Consider the following 25624-nt stretch of genomic DNA (forward strand, 5'->3'; position numbering starts at 1 on the left):
ATATAAAAATCAACTCAAGATGGACCAAAGACTTAAAGGTAAAATCTGAAACTATAAAACTCTAGAAGAAAACCTAAGAAATACCACTGTAGACATAGGCCCTGCCAAAATTTCATGATGAAGATTCCAAAAGCAATTGCAACAAAATTGCAACAAAAAAAACTGACAAGCAAGGCCTAATTAAACTAAAGAGCTTCTGCATAGCAAAAGAAACTATCAACTGAGTAAACAGACAACCTACAGAATGGGAGAAAATATTTGCAAACTATGCATCTGACAAAGATCTAATATCCAAAATCCATAAGGAACTTAAACAAATCAACTAGCAAAATAAATAAACAGCCCCATTGAAAAATGGGCACAGGACATGAACAGACATTTCTATAAGAAGACACACATGCAGACAAGTATATGAAAAAATGCTCGACATCACTCATCATCAGAAAAATGCAAATCAAAACCATAATGAGCTGCCATCTCACACCAGTTAGAATGGCTATTACTAAAAAGTCAAGAAATGAGAGATGCTGGTGAGGTTGTGGAGAGAAAGGGAACACCTATACATTTCTGATGGGAATGTAAATTAGTTCAGCCACTGTGGAAAGCAGTTTGGAGATTTCTCCAAGAACTTAAAACAGAATTACCATTTGACACAGCAATCCCATTACTGGGTATATACCCAAAGGAATATAAATTGTTCTACCATAAAGACACATTCATGCAGATGTTCATTGCAGCACTATTCATAATAGCAAAGGCATGGAATCAGATCATCAGTGATGGACTGGGCAAAGAAAATGTGGTATGTACACACCATGGAATAATACACAGCCATAACAGGAATGAAATCATGTCCTTTACAGCAACATGGATGGAGCTGGAGGCCATTACCCTAAGCGAATTAACAAGGGAACAGAGAAACAAATACCACATGTTCTTACCTGTAAGTGGGAGCTAAACATTGAGTGCATATGGACACAAAGAAGGGAATAACAGACACCGGGGTCTACTTGAGGGTAGAGGATGGGAGGAGGGTAAGGATTGAAAAACTACCTATTGAGTACTATGCTTATTACCTGGGTGACAAAATAATCTGTATACTAAACCCCCAATACATGCAGTTTACCCGTGTAACAAACCTGTGCATGTACCCCCTGAACCTAAAATAAAAGTTGGAAAGGAAAAACAAAAGTGACGCAGTAAGAAAGGAAAAGAAAATGCTGGTGGCTGGAATCTTACGAAAGCTCTCTTCTTATATCTGGCAGTTGATTCTGGCCTGTGGCTGAGACTTTAGCTGGAACATCTGCCACGTGGCCTCTGCCTGTGGCCTGGGTATTCTCACAACATAGTAGCTGAGATCCAAAGGCAGGTGACTCAAGAGAAAGAGCCAGACAGAACTTTCTGCCTTTAAGACCTAGTCTCAGAAGTCACACAGTCTCACTTCTTACATATCCTACTTGTCACGGTAGCCCCAATAGCTCTCCCAACTTCAAGGGGAAGGAAAAAAGTTTCTACCTCTTAATGGGGTAGTAACAAGGTTCTGGAAGAGCATGTAAGACCAGAAATATTATTGTTGTCATCTTTGGAAAATGCAATCTTCTGCAATATGACTTAAGAAAAGAAATACTCTCAGTTACTAAATTTAAACCAATGGAGACTGTTTTGCCAGAAGTAGTAAGTAAAATATCGTTATCTTTACTATAGATTTGCATTTCTTGGTTATAGGCATATGAAGTCAAATCTCTTCTGAAATAAATGAGAATATTAAATTAATATCTGTTTCCAAAGACTTGATGGATTTTGAAATAAATAACCTGGAAACAAAAGATGGCTCTTACTGTTAAAAAAAAAAGTTAATGAAATAAACGGAGAAGTGACAGTAATATAAAATGTTATTAGATAAATTCATAAAAGAGATGTATGCATAGTAATCAGAGGTCAAATTCTTAATTATGAAAGTTAACAGGAAAACAGGGTTATAGACTTTATAGGGTTAAGAAGCCTTAAAAAATTTCAAAAGGAAATCTTGAAATCAAAGTTAGATACTGGAAATTAAAGAATATGAAGGGTTTTTGTTTTTGTTTTTTTATTTTGTTTTTTGAGATGGAGTCTCACTCTGCTGCCCAGGCCGTAGTGCAGTGGCACAGTCTTTGCTCACTGCAACCTCCGCCTCCCATGTTCAAGTGATTCTCCTGCTTCAGCCTCCAAGTAGCTGGGATTTACAGGCACATGCCACCACGCCCGGCTAATTTTTGTATTTTTTTGTGGAAACGGGGTGTCACCATGTTGGCCAGGCTGGTCTTGAATACCTGACCTCAAGTGATCCGCCCACCTCAGCTTCCCAAAGTGCTGAGATTACAGGCATGAGCTACCACACCAGGCCAAGAATATGAAATTTTGATATGATATTGTGGTAATGAAAGCTGTTAACATTGGGGGAGACTGGGTGAAGGTGTACATGGGATCTTCCTTTGTATTTCCATGTAACTTCCTGTGAATCTGTAAATATTTCATAATTTAAAAACTTTTTAAAAAGTGAAAAAAATATAGTTTCAGATTTCATGAATTTAACAAAAAAAAAGTTTACAATTGTTTCACTGCCTATTGTAGCAAAAAAAACTATTTTTGCTATCTAGATTTATATATTTAGTAGAAAGAATGACACTTTACGCATATACTCTGACAATCACAAAAACACTGCATCAAATCACAGAATATACACGGAAAAATACAGGATGTAGAGAAGATGTGGAGTTTGTTATTCCAAGAAACATTTGTTTCTGGTTGTTACTTTCTAAGTAAGGCCTGTCGGATACTATAAGCATTTTGCAAGTAGGCAAGGTATAGTATAACAAGTAAATTATTTTGTTGACATATTGTTCACAAATCTAAATTAAAACAAACAAACAAACCAGAAAACTCAAGCTGGTAATAATGGGGAGTTGTGATACAGTCTAAGTGAATGTAGGCCTTCACTTCAACTCCCGTCTGGAAAATCACCAGAGTTTAGAAGCATTTTCATAGTTAGAGAATTTTTTGTTGTTGTTGAGACGGAGTCTCGCTGTGTCGCCCAGGCTGGAGTGCAGTGGCGCGATCTCGGCTCACTGCAAGCTCCGCCTCCCGGGTTCACGTCCTTCTCCTGCCTCAGCCTCCCCAGTAGCTGGGACTACAGGCGCCCGCCACCATGCCCGGCTAGTTTTTTTGTTTTTAGTAGAGACGGGGTTTCACCGTGTTAGCCAGGATGATCTGGATTTCCTGACCTCGTGATCCGCCTGCCTTGGCCTCCTAAAGTGCTGGGATTACAGGCGTGATACACCGCGCCTGGCCGAGAATATTTTTATGATTTAAAATGAAGTAATGATGTCATTTTTTAGACTCAGTTGTTTTCATGGGTGTTGGTGAGTTCTTGCAAAGTGGCAATTGTATTCATATTTCTGCCTAAAACCATGGGCCCTAGGTTAGCAGTGTGACTTCTTTAAAGCCCTGCATTAATTATGCTTCTAATAAAATTCTTTCTATTGTTGAGCCACTTGCAATAGCAAGTTTTATTCTTTGTCAAGAACAAAAACACTTTATTAGCTCCAGTGATTATAGCCTTCCTATCTGAAGCTCGAATTAATTTAAAGAAATAACAAAAAATACCTTCTTAACATATGAACAATTTTGATTGACAATAAAAGCTGGCATTTTATATGTGTATGTGTCCCTCAAGTTATTTTTAAATTACTAAAAATGCTATTTGCTTTAGACCCCAATCTGTTTGCCATGTATCTTTTGTTAGTGCTTAATCATGAAGTCAAATTGTGTCTCCATTTCCTGTTTGCTTTGAGGGAGATCTACTCTTCTTTAATCTAATCGGACTAAATGTGATTACATTCAGGGAAGCACAAATTCAAAGTTGGATTTTTCCACTAATTCTTGACAGCCAGGTTTAGAGGAGTGTAAAATAATTTTCCCACTTCCTGTAGCTAATTTTAATAGGAAGGTGAAGAATCTGGCTATCTGTCCTTATACCTGCTGTGATTCAAAACATGACAAGGTTTTGAAAGCCTTTGCTCTGTGTGTGCCTATGTCACTTGGAAAATACCTGTGTCTTTTTGGGGTAGCCTGCATCCCATAGTAGTTAATTCTTTAGTTATTTACCTCTGAGAGATATAATAAGGTAGGCCTTAGAAGTTAATTTGGTGGTAAAAGGAGGTTTAGAGAGGAAAACACACCAAATTGCATACGATTTGTCATAAAGAAACTTGAGTACGATGTACTCTTGGAAACTGAGTGACTGGAAGAAAAACCTAGCACTGTCTAAATACATGGGAGTGTTGCAAACTGTGCATAGCAGGACTCAAAAATCAAGACTCTGCTATGTGCTAGTATTTCTGCTGTAAATGCCTACTAATTCGTTATTCCCAATCTGTAGTTGGACCTTGAACACTGGCTCACGCAAAGCAAGTTTTATTGATTTTGTTTCTATCCTATAGATACAGAATGTGAATGCATACCAATAACTGCACAAAGCAAGCAGCTAATGCGGATTAGATTTAACATTAGCAAAGAAAGATGAGTTGGTATATATATATATATTTTAAAACCACAGCAGGAACAATTTAATAGCTGACTGAATTGCTACCAGAAAGACATGCACAGGCATGTTTGCTGATTAGCCAAGGTCCACTTTGTTCTTATTTGGCAGATTATGCAATAGCCGTTTCCCAGAACATTACTAATAATGCTGCAAGAATTATAAGGGAAAGTTTGTTTACACTGAATATTTTAAAAGAGATTACAGTCACATCAAGTTGCTAAGATAGAAAGTAATAATAATAATAACATGTAGCATGCATTAAACGCCTATTACATTCCAGGCACTGTGCTATGTGTTTTGCATATACATTGTTCATTTAGCTTTCAAGCAACCCTGTGAGGTAGCTGTTAATAATTTCCTCATTACAGAGATGATGAAACTGATGTTCTGATAGGCTGAGAAACTTGTTCAAGGTTGCACAGCTAGTGAGCTGTGGCAAACCTAGGCTGTTCTGACTCTAAAGATCATGTTTATGTTGACACCACAATCTTAAAATGGAACAACATCCTATTGGATTACTGAACTGTAGTGAAATGCAATATAACTTCTCTTTTTAATGTTATAAGCAGTTTGCATAATTAAATTATTGAACAAATATTTTAAGATTCTAAAGCTATGGTTTTTGAACTCCAGTTCGGATAAGAATGACATGAGGAGTGTGTTCCAATGCAGACCTCTAAGCCTTGTCTCAGAGAATCTCAGAGCATCTGATGCAGAACCCAGGAAGCTCCATCTCTAATGAGCATTGCATTCTGATGTCATTGGTCCATGAAACACATTTTGACAGATACAAATCTAGAGGCATGTAGTTCAGGCCAGACCACTAAATAAAAGCTTCTTTCAGAATTGGTCTGCTCAATGCAGTATGATATTACGAAAAACTTTATCAGGTGTTGCTCCTTGAAATAGTCCTTTAGGACATTTATTCCCAGGTTGAAGACCACCATCCTATACCATGGGAGTTAGAGAAAACCTCGTCAGCTGTGCACGCCACCATCATGTGTCATTCAGGGATGGGATTATAGCTAAGATAGAAGAGTTCTTACATTTCATGTTTTGATATATTCATTCACATTATTTTTCTTAAGAAAGCATAATTCCAAAGGTTATTCTCTTAAAGTAAGTACTTCCATGGTGGCTTAAAGAATCTAAAGCCACAGAAATAAAAAGCAAAATAAAATTAAAAACAATCAGACAAACCAAAACAAACAAACAAACAGAAAACAGCTAAGAGTGAACTGAAGTTTCAAGAGTCCTGTTGTATAAGGATTTGACTGAATGGTGCCTGTCCCAAGAATCTGAAAGTGTTAGTGTGCCTGAAAAAAACAGAAGTTAGATTATACATGGGGGCAAATTACTTTGATTACCTTAGATACTTCAAATACCTTAATGCTTTCACGCAAACATATAAAGTGTATATCCTTCAAGTGGGGTTTTCCATGGTTGAGAAACAACTATGGTATTTACTTAGCACCTATTATACTCATATCCTTTCCTTCCCTCAAAGCTTCATTTAGTACAATTAATGAGATAAGATTTGGATTGATTACCAGACTGCTTAAACTTAATCAACCAACAAAGACTGAAAAGCATCATAAAAGAAGTAAGAGCAAGAGGAGGAAGGGCCCCCAGTCCTTGCTGTTCAATTACAGCAATTAACTGTCAGGTTCAGAAAGGAAAGGCAAGTACAAGAGCAAAGAGGAGGTAACTACACAGGGTTGAGCTTGGAGATGCCTTTGCGGAGGTGCAGACACATTTCTGAGGCAACTCTCCAGATCTCATCTATGAAAACAACCTATATATAAAAAACATATTATATAATATATTTTATATATTATATATAACATATTACATATTATATATAGTATATATTATATAACATATATAATGTTATATATTATATATAACATAGTTTATATATATTATATATAATGTTATATATAATATATAACATTTTATATATAATATTATATATATATATATTTCCTCTCTAAACCTACTCCTTTTGCCACCAAATTCTAAGGCCTGCCTTGTTATATCTGTCATATATATCTATATATATCCCATTATATATTCCATGACTATAGATTTGGCCCATTTTCTCCATTCTTACCCCATTATGAGGCTCAAACCATAGTTACAGTCTGGGACTTCATGTAATTTGTTTTTGAGAATCTATAACTCATAAAGAGATGACTCAGAGCTTGGTCAAACATCTCTAATGTTTTTGCTTCCCCCCACTCCCACAACCTGTAAAGTTAAAATATGTTCTGTGGTTCCAACAGGTGAAGCAGAGCTTTGATGCTATTATGCTATATCTAAAAATGAACCTGTTTTGTTTCTTAGTCATAGAAGTTTAGTGTATATGATACATACTCTTTTAGGATAGGTAGATGCTATTGTTAGTTAGTTTTATCATTTTCTTCATTTTCTTCAAAGTTTTAAAAAATAATTAACCTAATTCTTGAACACATGAGTTAGAGTGTCAAGGTAACAGACTTTTATAGGGAAATCTGCAGAAAAGTTTTAATTTATGACAGTCCCAATATTACATTCTTGACATTTCTTGAAGATAGGTTCTAAATCTTCTTGAACATTTTTTCCTGTTTTCAAAATTAGAGAATGGTAAGTTGGGGTCATCTGAGGGAAGAAGAGTTGTGAGCAATGGAATTTCAACCTGCTTTTTCATCACTTCTCTTCAGTTCCTCTCAGTTGAAAACATCAGCCTCCTCTATAGAGACCTCAAGTAGGTACTGCCCAGAGGGGAGTCTCCACCTCTAAGTACCTTACCCTTAGAAAAGTAATCCTTTCTCTTTCTTCACCCTTAATTTTTCATTGCCTGAGGATATTCAACTAGGTGTTATCTAATTCGAGCAGTTGACAATGAGGTGTGAATGTCAAATAGACATGTCCTTCCCAGAAGGTGTTTACATTCCTAAAATGTTTATTAGACCAAACGCAACTCCCTCTTTCAGAATTTGTGGCTGATTTGCTTTTGTATGCTCTGTGGGCTTTTCCTGCCTTCCCTCATAAACCAAATGACCTGGAAAACAAACCAATATACATCATTCACACACAACACCCATGAACAAATACCAGGAAATAACTTTTATTCCATAGCTTTTGGCATTACACCAATTCATTCCCCTTACCTCTGCTCTCTCTCCTTCTTAAGTTACTCTTCATCCCTAGCAAAAGTGAGTTGCCCTTCAGGAAAGACTTTTTCTGTAATGAATCTTTCCAACTGCAGAGGAAGGAGCTTTTGAGTATCCGGCAATGATGCGTATTATTACTGACATTCTGGTTTTGTGACATTGGGTGGGTCATAGACTCTGGAGCTGTTTCCTAATCCATAAAAAGTGCTCTTATTCTAGAAATCTATTATTCTGGGAGTTCCCTTATTCTGTTTATTGGCATTGAAGCTCTTCCAATCCAAACAATTTCTCCCATAAGGCACAGGAAATGAGCACTTTTATAAAAAGCAAGACATTTAGGACTGAAATGAGTTGTTCTAACAGCTAATTAGATTGCTGTGCATTTTGGATACACATAATTAATGGACCCCGCCTTTAAGACCAATAGTGAGAAGAACTGAATTGGCAAAATGGACAAAAATAGAACATACTTTGGTTTGTAGAAGTTTGAATTTTGGTAAGATGGTAGTAACATTACCTCCATTGTTACACTTCATTACAGGAAAATGCTAAGTATTATGTTACGCAATGACAATAGAAATATCACTCAGACACCTCAAAAGTGTCATTAAAGATGTAGGCATTATACAAAAATATATTGATTTCTACTTACCTTTTCAAATGCTTCAGGCAAAAGGCCAGTCCAAGATTGCGATGATAACGCTGCCTCAACACCTACCCCTTCCTTAATTCAGGAAGTGACTAGAGTTTTGTCATTGTAATTGCAAATATGATAATTTCCTGGGAAGGAAATGTTTAAAAATTGTGATGATGCACAAACTAGCATTGAAAAAGTCTAAAAATGCATTGAAAATAACAAGTTAGTTGCATATAGCAAGTAAATAGAAAATGATTACAAACTAAATTTAGTTACATGTTACTCTTTCCTTTTTAAATTATTTAAGAAAATACACTAAAATGTGAATCTTTTCTCTGCCAGGGAGAATGCCTCTTCTGTCACGGTAATTGACCCAATACAAATACAGCCATAATAAAACAATTTTGTTTCCTGAGACCTGTTCTCTTTCTCTCTTTGTGGGTACTTTACAGTCATGGATTTTGGGTTAAATCACACCGTTTTATTAGTGACAGGAAGGTAATTTGCATGCTTTCTTCCTTCCTTTTTTTCGGGTAAAAAGTATGCACATATAGAAATTAAATATAAATCCTCCCCCTTCATCATGCAGCTGTCATGAAATGCCTCTGAAGGACTGTAGGTGTGTAGCTCTAAATTTCATGGTGCTCCAGGATTCACATACACATATTCACATACACATATTCTCCATTCCTTCAGAAATTGCTAGTATTTTTGTTTGTTTGTTTCTGCACATTGAATTTTTCTTTCTTCCCTTGATTTTCCTTTTCTGAAGAGCCAGATTCAACACAAGTGTCAGTTCTCAGCTAGAGGTCATTGCCAAGGCTGTTATTGAAAAAGCAAGCCTAGTAATCAGTTCTTTGTTTCCTGGTCTTAAGCAGTCTCAGAAGACAAACCCAGTAGGGGTCATTTTCATTCCTTTGGGTTAAAAGAAACCTCGGAATGGAACACATTGTAAGGTAATGTTTACTGGTTAAATTTGTTGAAACTAAGTAATTGAGATGGAAAGATGTCAATTGAAAAATATCTCTGTATTACTGTGTAGGTCAAAAAAGACCAGAGTAAATATCAAATTAAATAAGCAACTTGATTTCTGAGCAGAGTCCCCTCCTTGCTTTCAGACCAGTGGGATGGATCTCCCTTTGTGTATCCCTTTCTGAGACTGGGCAGGGCGGTCTCATGTGAATTCCTCCACATCTGGGTGCCTTTAGGGGAGAGCTCCTAGATAGATGCTTACCTTACTTATTGCTGTGAATAGCAGTTTTTTGGTTTGCTTGTTTTTCTTTCTCTTTGGTGAGGTATACTACAAAAGAAAGACTTCTTATGATAGTAGGGACTGAACCTTCCTAGGTAGCTCCCTTTATGAATTTGTAGAAGGAAGGGGATACCATTGTTTCAATTGCCTCTGATTAACGGAACAGCTGTTAGTAATCTGCAAGACCGGCTTCCTGGTGGGAATAGGTGAAGCACACCACCCATCCCAAAGTTGGTTGGGATGAAGGACTGGAAAAAGCCCAGTGCTGAGACACTAGAGGCCTCAGCAAGTCCGGCCTGTAGTGCCAGCAAGGCTGCACCTCCCAGAAAGGGTCAAGTTGACCACTTTGGCCTTTAACTAGCAACCTTTTTGTTTTTCAGAGATCTCACTGGCTCCCCCATCTACCTAACCCAAAAGGTATGTTAACTCCCTGGCTATCCTGTTCACAGGAGAGAAGCTAAATATCATACACAGAGAAGGAAGAGTATGAGTTTTATATATGATATAGTAATGATTTATAGGCAGAGACTCAAAAGATTTTTCTGAAAGCATGGAAATATTTTGATGTGTTTGGGACAAATACCTACATAATACAGAGGAAATATTACTATTTTAACTTCTGTATTGCTTGGTGCTGAACAAGAACATAGGAGCAAAAGTACATGGAAAATGGAAGATTGTGTATTTTATTTTGCTGTGACTTCATAATGATCTATTTAGCTATTATTAACATGGAAATAATTGAAGAATTCAGCAGAGTTGTCACACAGGGTCTAGACAGCACGAAATAATTGCTAGACTTACACTTTTTGTTTTGAAATTATTTCAGAAACTAAATTGTAAACTAAATGGTAGGTCAGTCTATACAGTAGACTGAAGTAACTAAGAACACATCTTCATGATGGGCTAAGACCATATTCAGATCACCTGTAATTTAATAAAGGTGTATTTATTTTATGAAAGTATGGCCTCAAGACTTGTTTCTACAGCTATTTTATTAGCATCGAAAATCAAACTAACATATCTTTACCATCAAAGAGAGGTGGTTTATATTCCCAAATTGTTTTAGGCAGAGTGCAAGAATTCACACTTTTAGGGCCATCTCCAAGAAGATCTCTGAATTAATTATATGTGTGGCTCTCCACTGGCAGAGTATTTGAGAGTATTTTGGATGCAGCTTGTGTATATTCTTTTTTCTTCCTCCATTTCTTCTCATCATTCCTAAAGCTGCTTATGACCTACTTTTTCTGTTCTACTACAGATATGCAAATCTAGTTGTCATTTCCCACAGTGTGATTATTGATTATCTTTATTTTTAAAATTTTAAAATATGGTCTTTTCCCTTCTTTATTCAACTTACTTAAAAAATTTAAATGTAACAATAGACTAAGCTATATAAGCACGGATATATGTGCTTTTCAAACATAAACTCCTGTTATCCTACCAACAACCTTATGAGGCAAGTGTCATCATTATCTCCATTTCACAGATGAGGAAACTGAAAGGAGAATCTAGATAACTTGCCCACAAGGTGATGATGAAACTAAACCCAGGAAATTGGATGCATGCTGTGAACCACTGCACCACAACATTTTCTACAGCTTATGATCCATACAGTGATCCCCAGAGTTGATTGTGCATAAGAATCACCTGGGAGTCTTGTTAAAGCCTATTGCTGATCTGCTTCTGTAGGTCAGGATTGGAGCCAGGAATTTACATTTCTAACAAGTTCCCAGGTGGTGCTGCTGCTGCTGCTCTGAGCACTTTAAGGACCACTGATGTGTGATAATACTGAGACCAGGAGCAATAAAGAACTAATTCATTAATGTTACTTAATCTTCATTATATGAGTTAAAAATACTGGCTTTCAAAAATGGCAACTTATTACAGCTCAAAATCTCTTTTTTTTTTTTTGTTTAAAAGTTACCCCTGGATATTATGCTTATCTCATTGTTTTTTAAATTGAATAATGTAAAACTTTATTTCACATGTTTTAAAGACCATTTTGTGAATTGCTGGTCCACATCTTTGCTTACAAATGTAATGGGACTGAAAGTTTTTCTCATTGATTTTATTTAAAATTCTAAGCCAGGTGCAGTGGCAAGAGCCTGTAGTTCTAGCTACTCAGGAGTCTGAGACAGGGGGATCCCTGAGACCAGGAGTTGGAGGCTGCAGTGTGCTGACTGCACCCGTGAATAGCCACTGCAGTCTATCCTGGGTACACAGAGAGACCCTGTCTCTAAATATAAATAAATAGGCCAGGCATAGTGGCTCATGCCTGCAATCTCAGCACTTTGGGAGGCCAAGGCAGGTAGATCAACTGAGGTCAGGAGTTCAAGACCACTCTAGCCAAGATGGTGAAACTCCATCTCTATTAAAAATACAAAAATTAGCCGGGTGTGATGGTACACATTTGTAGTCCCAGCTACTCGGGAGGCTGAGGCACAAGAATTACTTGGACCCAGAGGTACAGGTTGCAGTGAGCTGAGATCGTGCCACTGCACTCCAGCCAGCCTGAGCAAAGGAGCGAGAGACTGTATCTCAAAATAAATAAATAAATAAATAAATAAATAAATTAATTAAATAAAAGGAGCGAGAGACTGTATCTCAAAATAAATAAATAAATAAATAAATAAATAAATTAAATTAAATAAAAATTTAACTCATATTTTTAGCATGTATTTTCTCACTATACTCTTTGCCTTTATGTTTATAATACATTGAGTATGCATTTTTTAATTCTTATGTAATTAAACCTATTCCTCTTTAGTTATTTTTAGGCCTAAAATGTCTTTCTTCATTATTAAGCATATTTACTGCATTTTCAGGTAGTTGTTATAGTTTATTTTAATTCCCTAAGCCATTTGGAATTTATTTTGGTGTAAAGTGAGGTTCTCAATGATTTTTTGTCTACTTTTATTTGCCTTCGGGTTTTCCATAAACTATGCATTGAATGATCTTTCTCGTTTTGTCTGGATAGACACAAGTCTCTTTCTGGACTGTGTATTTCATTGCATCCTATGGTGTGTTCTTTCTCTCTTACCACATTGCTTTAATTAATGTACATTTTAAATCTTATTTTTAATATTTGATAGGACAAGTGATGTGTTCCCTTCCCTTGTTGTTTTTCTTTTTCATATCTGAGATTTTCTACATGAGGAAGTCAGACCGCCCTCCTTTTCTCCAGAAAGCACCCAGGAAGCTATTTTTTGACAGTAAAGATCACTTTTTTTTTCTTGGATTTTGCACAAAAATCTCTAAGTGCAAAGTTACTGCTATAATAACTAGTTAGCATTGCAATAGCAGGAGAGTTTCAGGCTCGGGGCATCATGGCAGATGAAAAAATACTCTGTTCTTTTATTCTTTTATCCTTCTCTGTTGCCTTTGCTTCAGCAGATGGTAGAAGGACTCAGTGCTAATAATGGAGCCAAAAAATCAATAGAAGCATCCAAATTATCTGTTATATATACTTCACCAAAGGCGAATTAAGATCTTAACTATTAAAGAGAAATGTCAGCACTGTGTAGGTTAGGAAAACAAAATAATGTACAGTTTTATATTATAATGGGAAAAGAAAATATTTTTCATTGACTGAGTTATTAGTAGAATGATTAAAATGGTTATGCTTAGCATTCATCCATCTACAAATGAATGGATGAAGAAATTGTGGCATATATATAATGGAATATTATTCCGCTTTTAAAAAGAAGGAGGTCCTGTGACTTTTGACAACATAGATGAACCTAGAAGACTTGTACTAAGTGAAAAATACTGCATGACACTTACACAATAAATGTAAAAAAAGTCAAATGCATAGAAACAGAGAGTAGAACAGCAGTTAACAGGTGCAGGGGGAGGGGGCAGGTTAGGGAGATGTGGGTCAAAGTGTACATGGTTGCGCCACACACACACACACACACACACACACACACACAGAGTATGTGAAGAGATGGATATGTTAGTGTTCTTGACCATAGTAATTATTTCACTATGTATTTAAAAACATCATGTAATACACCTTAAACATATTCAATAACATGTTAATGTTTAAAATAATATAGAATAATGTAGAAAAACAAAAGATGCTTGGCAGTGCCACAAAACAAAGGGTTTGTGGATTGTTATTCTACCTGAGATTAGACGCTTAAATAATGGAAGTCACTCTTACAACTGCAGTTGTTTGTGAAATTAATATTTGAGTCCGGCCAAGCTCTAGGTGGAGTAATCCCGTAAAGACACCTTGCTGAAAATGCATCTGTGGTTTCTCTTCCTGCCTGATGTCCATTTGGCATCCACACTCTGTTGGTAATTCCACTAAGCCTTATCCTACAGCACTGTGAATTTAAGATTTAGTGCCAAAATGCTCTTTCAACCATGCTTTTAATTTAATTTGAAAGGTAGTGGATGGACTCAAATCGCCTCTGAATCTATATTTTGCTGCCCTTGGGTCTTCCTGTGTCCCCTCTGCACCTCCCTTCCTCTCACACTTCTTAATTGCTGCTATGTTTTTTTACGTGGATATTTTTTCTCAAAGCTGGTATTGTTTCTTCCTGAAAAGAAACAACATTGGCCTTGACAGTGCAAAACGAAAATACAAAGAAAGGTCATGCTAGTTGCTCGCTTCAGCTTGAGAAGACAGAACATGTTTTTCTCAAACCCGCCCGCAAACCCTGTATTACCCCCATGTCATCCCTTGTTCCTTCAGTCTTATCTCAGTGGACTGGGATGCTTAACCTTTGTTTTCAAGAAACCTTGGTTTTCACACACACCGCACGTTCAACACTGGAGGGGTAAGGAGCTAGAAGCTGCTATGTTTGCTTGGTGCTTCTTCACCTGTTTTCCCCTGTACACAGCTGTAGTGCTGTGGAGGAAAAAAATAATTTTCAAGGATGTAAAGAAACTAAGTTTACAAGGACATTAGGTTTAGGTTTTGTATCTTCTTTTTCTCCTTGCCCCTGTGTCCTCTGCTCCCATCACCCATGTATGTAGTCAGTGCTTTGCACATAATTTGTGTGCAGTAAATGTCTCTTGAGTCATTTAAGAAGCCTGGTCCTCATTTAAGGCTACAAACCATGTTTATTCTAACTTTTTATCCCCACAGTTCCTCGCCCTTAGTTGGCACTGAGTAACTGGATTTCCAAATGGAAATAAGGCTTAAGTGAAAAATTGGAAAGAACAAGGAATCCTATTTGTAAAGCAGTTGAAAACCATCTCCTCTTATTTTTTCAGTTTTTAAGAAATATGTCCTTCCTTAGAGCCTCCTTTTTTTTTTTTTTTTTAATTTCAGCAGGGAACTTGTCTGAAAAAGGGAAGGTTTTAAAGCAAAGTTTAGCAACCTTTGACCCTTTTCTGGGTCTTAAGTGAATACCAAATAAGAATTTACAGTGATTCTAGGAGGCATTCATTATTATTTGTGTCTCTATTTTACATACGGCTAAATGAAGCTATAAAGTGGCGAAGTCACCTTTTGAAATTCTTGCAGTAAATGATGATGCTGGGATCCCGAGTTGGATCTGCTGCACTCCTAGATCCCAAAATCTGTGAGTCAGTTTGATTTTTTCCCCTATAAATCATGAGAATAGTTAACATTTTTTATAAGCAAACTTTTGGGGGTTAACAAATTTGATGTTACAATAAACATTCCTCTCCAGGCACGGTGGCTCATGCCTGTAATCCCAGCACTTTGGGGGACCAAGGTGGGCAGATCACTTGAGTTCAGGAGTTCGAGATCAGCTGGACAACATGGCAAAACCCGTCTCTACAAAAAATACATAATTAGCCGGGTGCGGTGGCATGCCCCTGTAGTCTCAGCTACTTGGGAGGCTGAGGTGGGAGGATCACTCAAGCCTGGAAGGTTGAGGCTATAGTGAGCCCAGATTGTTCCACTGTACTCCTGCCTGGGTGACAGAGTGAGACCCTGTCTCAAACCAAAACCAAAACAAACAAAAAACAAGCATTCCTTACCCTACATGAGTCAGAAACATTTTTACCAATGATTTTGTTTGTGATGTTGTTTTAACAGGCATGAGTAGGATACAACTGATTCGTGTTTTGCCTTGAAATCCCAGGCCAAGGAATTATTTGATTCTAGACCTGGAGAGTCTCACACATCTGTAAACATTTCTTGCTTAAAAATCTTGTCTTCAATTGTCTTAGGCAGCATAAAATGGAATTTAAAAAATACTCTTTGTACATTCTTACACCTATATTTGTTTGTCCTTTGTATCGCTCTTTCTTTAACTGATATTTTACGTGCTTAAGTAATGTCAAACCTCTCCAATATTGTTTGCAAGTTTCAGAAAAAAAATGGTGTGATTCTCTTGGCAACTTGCTATGTGTATTTCTAGTATGGCAATTATAATTTGTAATGAGTGTTTTGCAATATTAGATATATGGGAAAAATTCCAGAAAGCTCAAAGAACAAATCAGAAATAAACAAGATTATATCTTGTGTAAATATAAATACTAGAAATTAAATGCCCAGGTAACAGTGATCTAAAAAATGTCCATTTAGTTTCTTCTCCCAAATTCCAAAATTAAATTTCTAAAGTAACAATTCTGGAAGTTTTTATAAGTTGGATAATTTTTTTTCCAACAAAAGTCCCTTAAAAGTTATAACAATTTTTAATTGTTTTCCAGCTTTATTGAGATTAAATAAAAATTGTATATATATATATATATGCACACACAATATATCTTTTCAAGGTGTGCGATGTGATTATTTGATATATTTCTTATTGTGAAATGATTACCACAATCAACACTAGGATTTTAACAAGATAAAATGCCTAATTTTCTAAATATCAGATGAAAAATGTCTCTCTTTTTTTTTCACCAAAAGTGCATCTGAAGCACTTTTTGTAAATCGATATGAACACTGTCTTTGTAGACACGCTGGCACTGGGGAGCGGTGCATTTGGCTAGTAAGCAGGGGGTAAGGATGAAGAATGAGGGAAGAATAGTATGCTTTTATAGAGATGTTGCTATAGTGATAATATCAGGAGAATGCCGCTAGGGAGTTGGAAGTTCCCTGGGTGAAAGCTGAAAGCTGTGTTTGGTTTAGATACGACTGAATTAGGATAATTTGCCAAAGTCAGTAAAATAGGTGAGATATGATAAAAACAAACTGCAAGACTCCGGGTATGATAAAAGGTACTATTTTGTTATTGTTGTCTGCATGTGTGTTTCTCCCTCTCTCTTTTTGTCTCTCTCTCTTTGTGTGTGTGTGTGTGTGTGTGTGTGTTTGTGTGTGTGTGTGTACTCTTTTTCCTTTATTGTAATTTGAGTTGAAATACTTGGTACCAAAAAATGAATGTGTGGAGTAGACATTAAAAGAACTCTAAAAGTTTAAAATCTTTTCTTCCTATTGTATCTGAATCTAAAACTAGTGGAAGTGAAATGAATAATACTGATTTACACTCATCATTTTGGAAAACCTAAAACCAGTATTTATAGTGAAAGCCTGAATAGTGAAAATTTAGATGATTGATATTTAGGGTTTTAAAAATATATATATATACCTTAAGTTCTGGGATACATGCGCAGAATGTGCAGGTTACATGGGTATACATGTGCCATAGTGGTTTGCTGCACCCATCAACTCATCATCTTCATTAGGTGTTTCTCCTAATGCTATCCCTCTTATCCATTTGTCTGTCAATAGACAGACTGATTCCACATCTTAGCTGTTGTGAATAGTGTGCAGGGCATATGGTGGTGCAGATGTCTCTGTGATATACTGATTTCATTTCCTTTGGATACATACTCAGTAGTGGGAATCCTGGGTCATATTTTTAATTCTTTTGAGAAACCTTCATACCATTTTCCATAATGTCTTTAATAATTGACATTCCCACCAACAATGTCCAAGGGTTTCCTTTTCTCCACATCCTCACCAACACTTGTTACCTTTTGTTGTTTTGATAATACGCATCGTAATGCATGAGGTGATGTCTCACGGTGGTTTTAACTTGCTTTCCCTGATGTTTTGTGATGTTGAGCATTTTTTCTTGTAATTGGCCATTTGTATGTATTCTTTTGAGAAACGTCTAGTCAGTCAGGTCCTTTGCCCATTTTTTTGTTTTCCTGCTATTAAGTTTTTGAGTTTCTAACATGTTTTGCATATTAATCCCTTATCAATTGTGTGGTTTGCAAATATTTTCTCGACTCCCTAGGTGGTCTCTTCACTCTGTTGATGTTCCCTTTGCTGTGCAGAAGCTTTTTAGTTTGGTGCACTTCTGTTTGCCTATTTTTGCTTTGTTGGCTGTGCTTGTAAGGTTATATCCGGAAAATCATTGTGTAGTCCAGTATCAAGAAGCTGTTTTGCCCGTGTTTTCTTCTAGTATATTTATGATTTCAGGACTTACATTTAAATCTTTAATCCATTTTTGAGTTGATTTTTGTGTATGTTGTAAAATAAGGATCCAGTTTCACTTTCTTGCATGTGAATAGCCAGTTTTCCTAACACCATTTCCTGAAGGGACAGTCTTTCTCCATTGTGTATTCTTGATGCCTTTTTCAAAGATTAATTGACTGAATATTATATATGGGTTTATTTCTGTGCTTTCTGTTCCATGTATTGTTTTTTTACACCAGTACCATGCAGTTTTGATCACGATAGCTATATAATATAATTTAAAATCAGGAAGTATGCCTCTAGCTTTATTCTTTTTCCTTAAAATTGCTTCATGGTCTTTGATGGTTCCATACAATTTTTGGGACTTTTTTTTTCTATTTCTATTAAAAATGCCATTGGAATTTTGATAGGAATTACATTGAATCTGTAGATCATTTAAGGTAATATGAACATTTTGACAATATTGATTCTTCTGATCCATAAAAGGAAATATCTTTTCATGTATTTGCCTTGTCAGTTTTTTGCATCAATGCTTTATTGTTTCATTATACAGAGCTTTTATCTCCTTGGTTAAATTAACTCTTAAGTATTTTATTCTTTTTTATGTGATTGTGAATAGAATATTTTTAAAAATTATTTTTTGAAAAAAATAAAAAATGTCTTTTTGGATAGTTCATTGCTTATGTATAGACATGCAACTGAATTTTGTATGTTAATTTTGTACCCTATAACTTAATTTATCAGGTATAACAGTTTATTTGGCCGAGTCTAGGGTTTACTCTATATGAGATAATGTCATCTGCAAACAAAAGTTTACTTATTCCTTTCTGATTTTGGTGCCTTTTATTGCTTTTGCTTGCTTAATTGATTTGGGTAGGAATTTCAGTACTATGTTGAATAGAACATAGCACTATGTGAGATTGGGCAGCCTTGTCTTTTCCTTGATCCTGGATGAAACATTTTCAACGTTTTACTATTCACTATACTATTAGTTGTAAGCTTTTCTTATGTGGTCTTTATTGTGTTCAGATACATTTCTCCTGTACCTAATTTTTTGAGAGTTTTTAATCATAAAAGTATGCTAAGTTTTGTCAGATGCTTTTCATGTATCTATTGAGATGATCATATGACTTTTATCTTTCATTCTGTTATTATGGTGTATCACATTGATTAATTTACATATAGTGAACCGTTCTTGAATCTTGGGTATAAATCTCATTGACCATGGTCGTGTTGAATTTGGTTTGCTAGTGTGTCATTGAGAATTTTCATGTCTATGTTTATCAGAGATATTGGCTTGTAATTTTCTTTTCTTGTATTCTGATCTGGCTTTAGTATCAGAGTAACACTGGCCTTATAAAATGAGTGTGGAAGTGGTTCATTCTCATTAATTTTTTAAACAGTGTGAGAAAGATTGGTATTAGTTTTTCTTTAAATGTTTGGTGGAATTCACCCATAAAACCATCAGGTCCTGGGATTTTCTTTGTTGAAAGATTTTTTCTTACTACTTCAATCTCCTTCGTCATTATTGTTCTGCTCAGATTTTCTATTTCTTCTACTTTTATTTTTCTTTTGAGATGGAATCTCACTCTGTCACCCAGGTGGGAGTGCAATGGTGCCATCTCAGCTCACTGCAACCTCTGCCTCCCAGGTTTAAGTCATTCTCCCACCTCAGCCTCCCAAGTAGCTGGGACTGTAGGTGCATGCCACCACACACCCAGCTTATTTATTTATTTATTTATTTATTTATTTTGTATTTTTGATAGAGATGGGGTTTCACCATATTGGTCAGGCTGGTCTTGAATTCCTGATCGCAAGTAATCTGCCCACCTCGGCATCCCAAAGTGCTGGGATTTGGGGTGTGAGCCACCACGCCCAGCCTTCTATTTCTTCTTGATTCAGTTTTGGTAGGTTGTATGTGTCTGGGATTTATCCATTTCTTCTAGATTATCCAATTTGTTGATGTATAACTGTTCATATATTCTCTTATGATCCCTTATATTTCTGTAGTATCAGTTATAATATCTCTTATTTTATTTATTTGAACCTCCTTTCTTTTCTTTAGTCTAGCTAAAAGTTTGTAATTGTGTTTATCTTTTCAAAAACCAACTCTTAGTTTCATTGATTTTTTTCTGTTGTTTTCTAGTCTCGATTCCATTTATTTCTGCTCTGATCTTAGTTATTTCCTTCCTTCTCCTAAGTTTGGGGTTAGTTTTTCTCCTTTTGCTAGCTCCTTGAGGTATAAAATTAGGTTGCTTAAAATCTTTCTTTTTTAAAAAATAGGCATTTATTACTATGAACCATCCTCTTAGAACTTATTTGGTTGCATCTCTTAAGTTTTTGTAGGGAGTATTTCCATTTTCATTCATCTCAAGATATTTTTTATTTCCCTTTTATTTTTTGGCCCAATGAATTGTTTAATTTCCACATACTTGAGAATTTTCCAATTTTCTTCGTGTTACTGATCTCTTGTTTTTTTTTTTTTTTTTTTTTTTTTGTGGTTAGAAAAGAGAAGATATTATTTCAACTTTCTTAAATATGATAGGAGGCCAGACAGCAATACCTCATGCCTGTAATCACAGCATTTTAGGAGGCCAAGGTGGGAGGATTGCTTGAGGTAAGGAGTTCTAGACCAGCCTGGGCAACATAGCGAGACCCTGTCTCTACAAAAATTTTTTTAAAACATTAGCTGGGCATGGTGGCACTCAGCTGTAATCCCAGCAGCTGCTCAGGAGGCTGAGGTGGGAGGATTGCTTGAGCCCAGGAATTCTAGGCTACAGTGAGTGCCACTGCACTCTAGACTAGGCAACAGATGTGACCCTCTCTCTAAGAATAAATACATAAGTAAAAATTAAATATGTTAAGACTTGATTTGTGGTCTAATATATAAATATATTATCTATCCTGGAGAATGGTCTGTGTGCACTTGAAAAGAATGTGTATTCTGCTGTTGCTGGATGGAATGTTCTATATATGTCTGTTAGATTGTTTAGGTTTATAGTGTTCTTCAAATCTATTGTTTCCTTATTGAGTTTCTGTTAGGATGATCTATCCATTGTCAAATGTGAAGTACTAAAATCTGCTACTATTCTCATATTGCTGTTTATTTCTTTTGGTTCTGTTAGCATTCATTTTATATATTAAGGTGCTCTGATGTTGGGTAAATATATACTTACATTGTTATATACTCTTGGTGAATTGATCCTTTTGTCATTATATAATGATCTTCTTGTCTCTTTTGACAGTGTTTGACTTAAAATCTACATTGTGTGATGTAAGGATAGCCATCCTTATTCTTCTTTGCTTACCATTTACATGGAATTTCTTAATCCATACCTTTACTTTCAGACTGTGTGCTTCCTTAAAGCTAAAGTGAATCTCTTGTAGGCAGCATATAGTTAGATCTTATACTTTTTAATCCATTTGGCCACTCTTTGTCTTTTGATTAAAGAATTTAGTACATTTACTTTTAAGATCATTATTGGTAGGTAAGGACCCAGTACTGACATACTGTTAATTGTTTTCTATTTTGCAGTTATTTTATTCCATTCTTCCTCTCTTGCCATCCTCTTGTGATTCGATGATTTTTCTTTTGTGGTGGTATGTTTTAATTCCTTTATCTTTGTGCATCTACTTACAGATTTTTTCTTTTTGGTAACATGAGGCTTACATGAAACCTCTTATAGTTATAATAGTCTGCTTTAAGCTGGTAACAATTTAACTTTGACTGCAAACAAAAATTCTACACTATAACTTCTCCTCTCCCTATGTTTTACGTTATTAATGTCACAATTTACATCTCTTTATGTTGTGTATCCATTAACAAATTATTGTAGCTATAGTTGTCTTTAATACTTTTGTCTTTTAACTTTTATATTAAAGTGACTTTTATGACACCATTACAGTATTATGATATTGTGAATTTGACTATACTGTCACCTTTACAATGAGATTTTACTTTCATATAATTTCATTTTGTTAGTTAGCTTTCTTTTAACTCAAAGAACTCTAACACTTTTTGTAAGGTAGTTCTAGTAGGGACTAACATCCACAGTTTTTGTTTATCTAGGAAGATCTTTAGCACTTCTTCATTTCTTAAAGACAGCTTTTCTGGATATAGTATTATTGGTTGACAGTATTTTTCCCCCACCAGCACTTTGACTATATTATCCCACTTTCTCCTGGCCTGCAAGGTCTCTACGGAGAAAACTGCTTGTAATCTCATGGAGTTTCTCTTATATGTAACAAATCACTTTTCTCTAGTTGCTTTCAAAATTCTTTGTCTTTGACTTTTGAAACTTTGATTATAATATATATTGGTGAAGATCTCTTTATGTTTAATCTTTTTAGGGTTCTTGGTAGTCAGAGATATTAATGTTTATTTCCCTCTCTAGATCTGGGAAGTTTTCTGACATTATTTTTTTTAAACAAGCTTTCTTCTTCTTTCTCTCTGTTTCCTCTGAAACTCCTATAATATGTATAGTGATTAGCTTTATGGTGTTTCATATGCTCCGTAGGCTTTCTTCTTCCCTTTTCATCCTTTTTTCCCCTTCTTGATCTTCTGACTGAATAATGTCAAGCCTGTCTTCAAGCTTGCTAATTCTTTCTTCTATTTGATTGAGCCTACTTTTGAAGCTGTCTATGCAATTTTTTCAGTTCAGTTATTATGTTCTTCAGCTCCAGAATTCTTGTTTGGTTCTTTTGTATGGCTTCTGTCTCTCTGTTGAACTTCTAATTTTTTTCAGGTGTTGTTTCTAGATTTGGGTTAGTTGCCTTTCTGTATTCTCCTTTAGCTCACTTAGCTTCTTTATTAGAAGATTATTTTAAATTATTTCTCCAGCAATTCATGGATCTTCATTGCTTTAAGTCAGTTACTGGTACTTTATTTGCTCCTTTGGTAGTGTCATATTTCCCTGACATTTGGTTTGTTGTGGCCTTGAGCTGGTGCCTATGCATTTGAAGACATAGGCACATTTGCCAGTCTTCAACTGGCCTTAAAGGGAAAGCCCTTCACCAGTCAGCCTGACCAAGGATTCTGAAAAGGTCAGCTGGAAAGGTCCATGGATAGACATGCTACTGAAATCCTTGGGAGGGCTGGCCTGATGTCTTGGTCAGGGGACAGATGGGCTGACTTGATATTTTGGACCATGGGAGTCAACCTTGGAACTATGGTCCATTGGGGTGGGCCTGGTGACTGGGTCTGTGGAGGATGGCCTAAAACCTAAGTCCACAGACAACAGTCAGGCACTGGGGTGGACTTGTGGCCTGAGTACATGGGGGCATTCCTGTACTGGAGTTGGTCTGGCACCTGGGTCTACGAGGGCAGTCCTGAAACATAGATCTGCATGGGCAGGCCCAAATCCTCGGTCTGAAGGGGCCAACTTGACACTAGAGTTCACTGGGGCAAGTGCTGGAGTCTACTGTGAAGTCAGGTGCTCACTTCACTATTCTCCCTCATATGAAAGTTATCTCTCCATGGTATGCTGTACAGGCTTGGGAAGGGGGTGATATGGGTGGGTAATATGAAATTGTCCTTCATACCCTCTTCAGTGTATGTGTTTATTTCTGTGCTCTACTCAGGCACTATATTCCTTAGCTCTTGTGAAGATATTTTTGTTGCATATGAATGGGTTGTTCAGATTGATGTCTCTCAGGAAATGAGCCCTGGAAACTGCTATTCTGCCATCTTGCTGATATCACTTTGTTTTCAGATCTCTTTTAAAATGTGAGGATGCCTCAGAATTTCACCTCTTTTTCACCATGTTTACATATAGGATGATAACCAGATGCTCTCAAGTTTTCCTCTGGTATCACAGCAGTTTTTCTTCAGTGATAACCTTGAGGACATAGGTAACTGAACCATTTTCCCTACTAGGAAACAAATGTAGATACAACAGTAAGTTTTATTCCGGTTTAGCTACATGGAATTTACTGATAACAAGCTTGCTCTGGATATAGATTCTCATATTTTCTAAAATCTTATATAATATATACTATGCATTCTTATAACTCATTGAAATTTAGTTATGATGTTTGTTTATATATAAAACCAACATGTTATATTGTTATTTATCAGATTACATGAATTCATTCATATCTTTACATCATTGCAAGTAACTTTTCTTGGGTTCCGATTGTTCTGGGTTTCAGCGAAATAATGTACTTGCTTAAACGTATACTAATTTAAAATACAATCAGGTATTGCTTCACAATGAAGATACATTCTGAGAAATGGATTATTAGGCAGTTTTGTCATTGTGCGTACATCACAGAGGGTACTTACACAAGCCTAGATGACATAGCCTACTACACACCTTGGCTATGTGTTAATAGCTGTTTGCTCCTAGGCTATCAACCTGAATAGCATGTTACTGTACTGAACACTGTAGGCAATTGTACTACAATGTTAAATATGTGTGTGTCTAAACATATCTGAACATAAAAAGTACAGTAAAAATACAGTATTGTAATTTCATGTGGTTCATCATTGGCTGAAAAGTTATGTGATATATGCTTATACTGGGGGAAGGGATTGAGAATGTAAACAGAATATCTTTTCCAATTTCCCCAAAGACATAACATATCTATAACAAAGATATAATAATCATAACAAAAAATATGAGTTTATTTAAAATCAAGAGTCTCTATTTTACTTCTTTGCCCTTCCTAAGATTTCTCATCATGTTGCTTTTTCAACATCTCACTTCCCATTTGTGAGTATTTGAAATATAAGTCTTCCTCTTTTAAGATGTCTTAAATCCCGTTACCTTCTGGTGATTTGAGAAGTAACTGGTTAAAGACAAAAGAAAGTGATGGGCCTGTGGAAAAATTAGAACTTAAGTTGTACCTACAAACTTTTAAATTAAAATGTTTTCTTGGAAGGTTGCTGATGAAGGAAAATACATTTGGGGCCCAGATTCTGCCTACATGCCACTACTTGGCAATCCATGTTTTTTATTTGTATAGGCTCTTGGGTGATGATGTTTAAGAGCTGGAAAAACAGCATCATATTCAGGAGAAATAATTATGCAAAGGGTGGATGATGATATGGAGGTCAGAGGGCAGAACTAGATAATGGCTGCCAAAGTTGTGTGGTTAGAGAAGTAAAATGGTACCTCAGACAGGCAGGCTCAGAGGGTAGAAATATACAACCAAGTTTGGTTGGTTAAACTGAGGAAGCATATGAATTAGTAAGAAATTGATCGAAAAACTAAGGTGTCTAAGATGGTTTGGAGAACTCCATGAATTGGCTGCCTCAAGAAAGCTATGGTCCCTTCCCTGTCCTTGCACTGTCGATCTTTTGATCCAGAAGCCCTCAGACTTTTGATCCAGTCCTCAGAAAAGTACAAAAGTGGGCCTTGAACACTTTGTTCATTTTGAAATAAATGGAGGAGGCAGCATCTCTTGGTGGTCAGGTGTTTGGCTGTAGTCCCAAATAGAAATAGGAGCAAATCTTCACCCGCTTTGAATGCAGTATATCGAACATAGCATACAACTAATGAGAACTACAAACCTCATTATTGTTGGGACTGTGCTGCTATTTTCATTGTTGCTGGGACTGTTTAAATTTTCAGAGCTTAGTAGTTAACACTGTAGCTAGTGCAGCAGATGCCTGGGGCACAGTGCAGACCATGCCCCTCAG

At 36.1% G+C, this 25624-nt stretch overlaps 1 protein-coding gene across 19 annotated transcripts in view; it reads left to right on the plus strand.

Moving 5' to 3' along the window:
- The window catches only part of SYNE1 (spectrin repeat containing nuclear envelope protein 1), a 523271-nt gene that overhangs the window by 55896 nt on the left and 441751 nt on the right, over positions 1-25624 (plus strand). Inside the window, exon 1 of one of the 19 annotated variants that reach the window (XM_021936845.2) lies at positions 16401-16778. The exons of the other annotated variants lie outside the window; for them this stretch is intronic. Coding sequence (XP_021792537.2) covers positions 16739-16778 — 40 coding nt within the window. The 5' untranslated portion in view covers positions 16401-16738. Of the gene's footprint in view, positions 1-16400; positions 16779-25624 lie in introns of those variants that run through there. 19 annotated transcript variants of the gene reach the window in all.

Source organism: Papio anubis, chromosome 6 (assembly GCF_008728515.1).
Source record: "Papio anubis isolate 15944 chromosome 6, Panubis1.0, whole genome shotgun sequence".
NCBI lineage: Eukaryota > Metazoa > Chordata > Mammalia > Primates > Cercopithecidae > Papio > Papio anubis.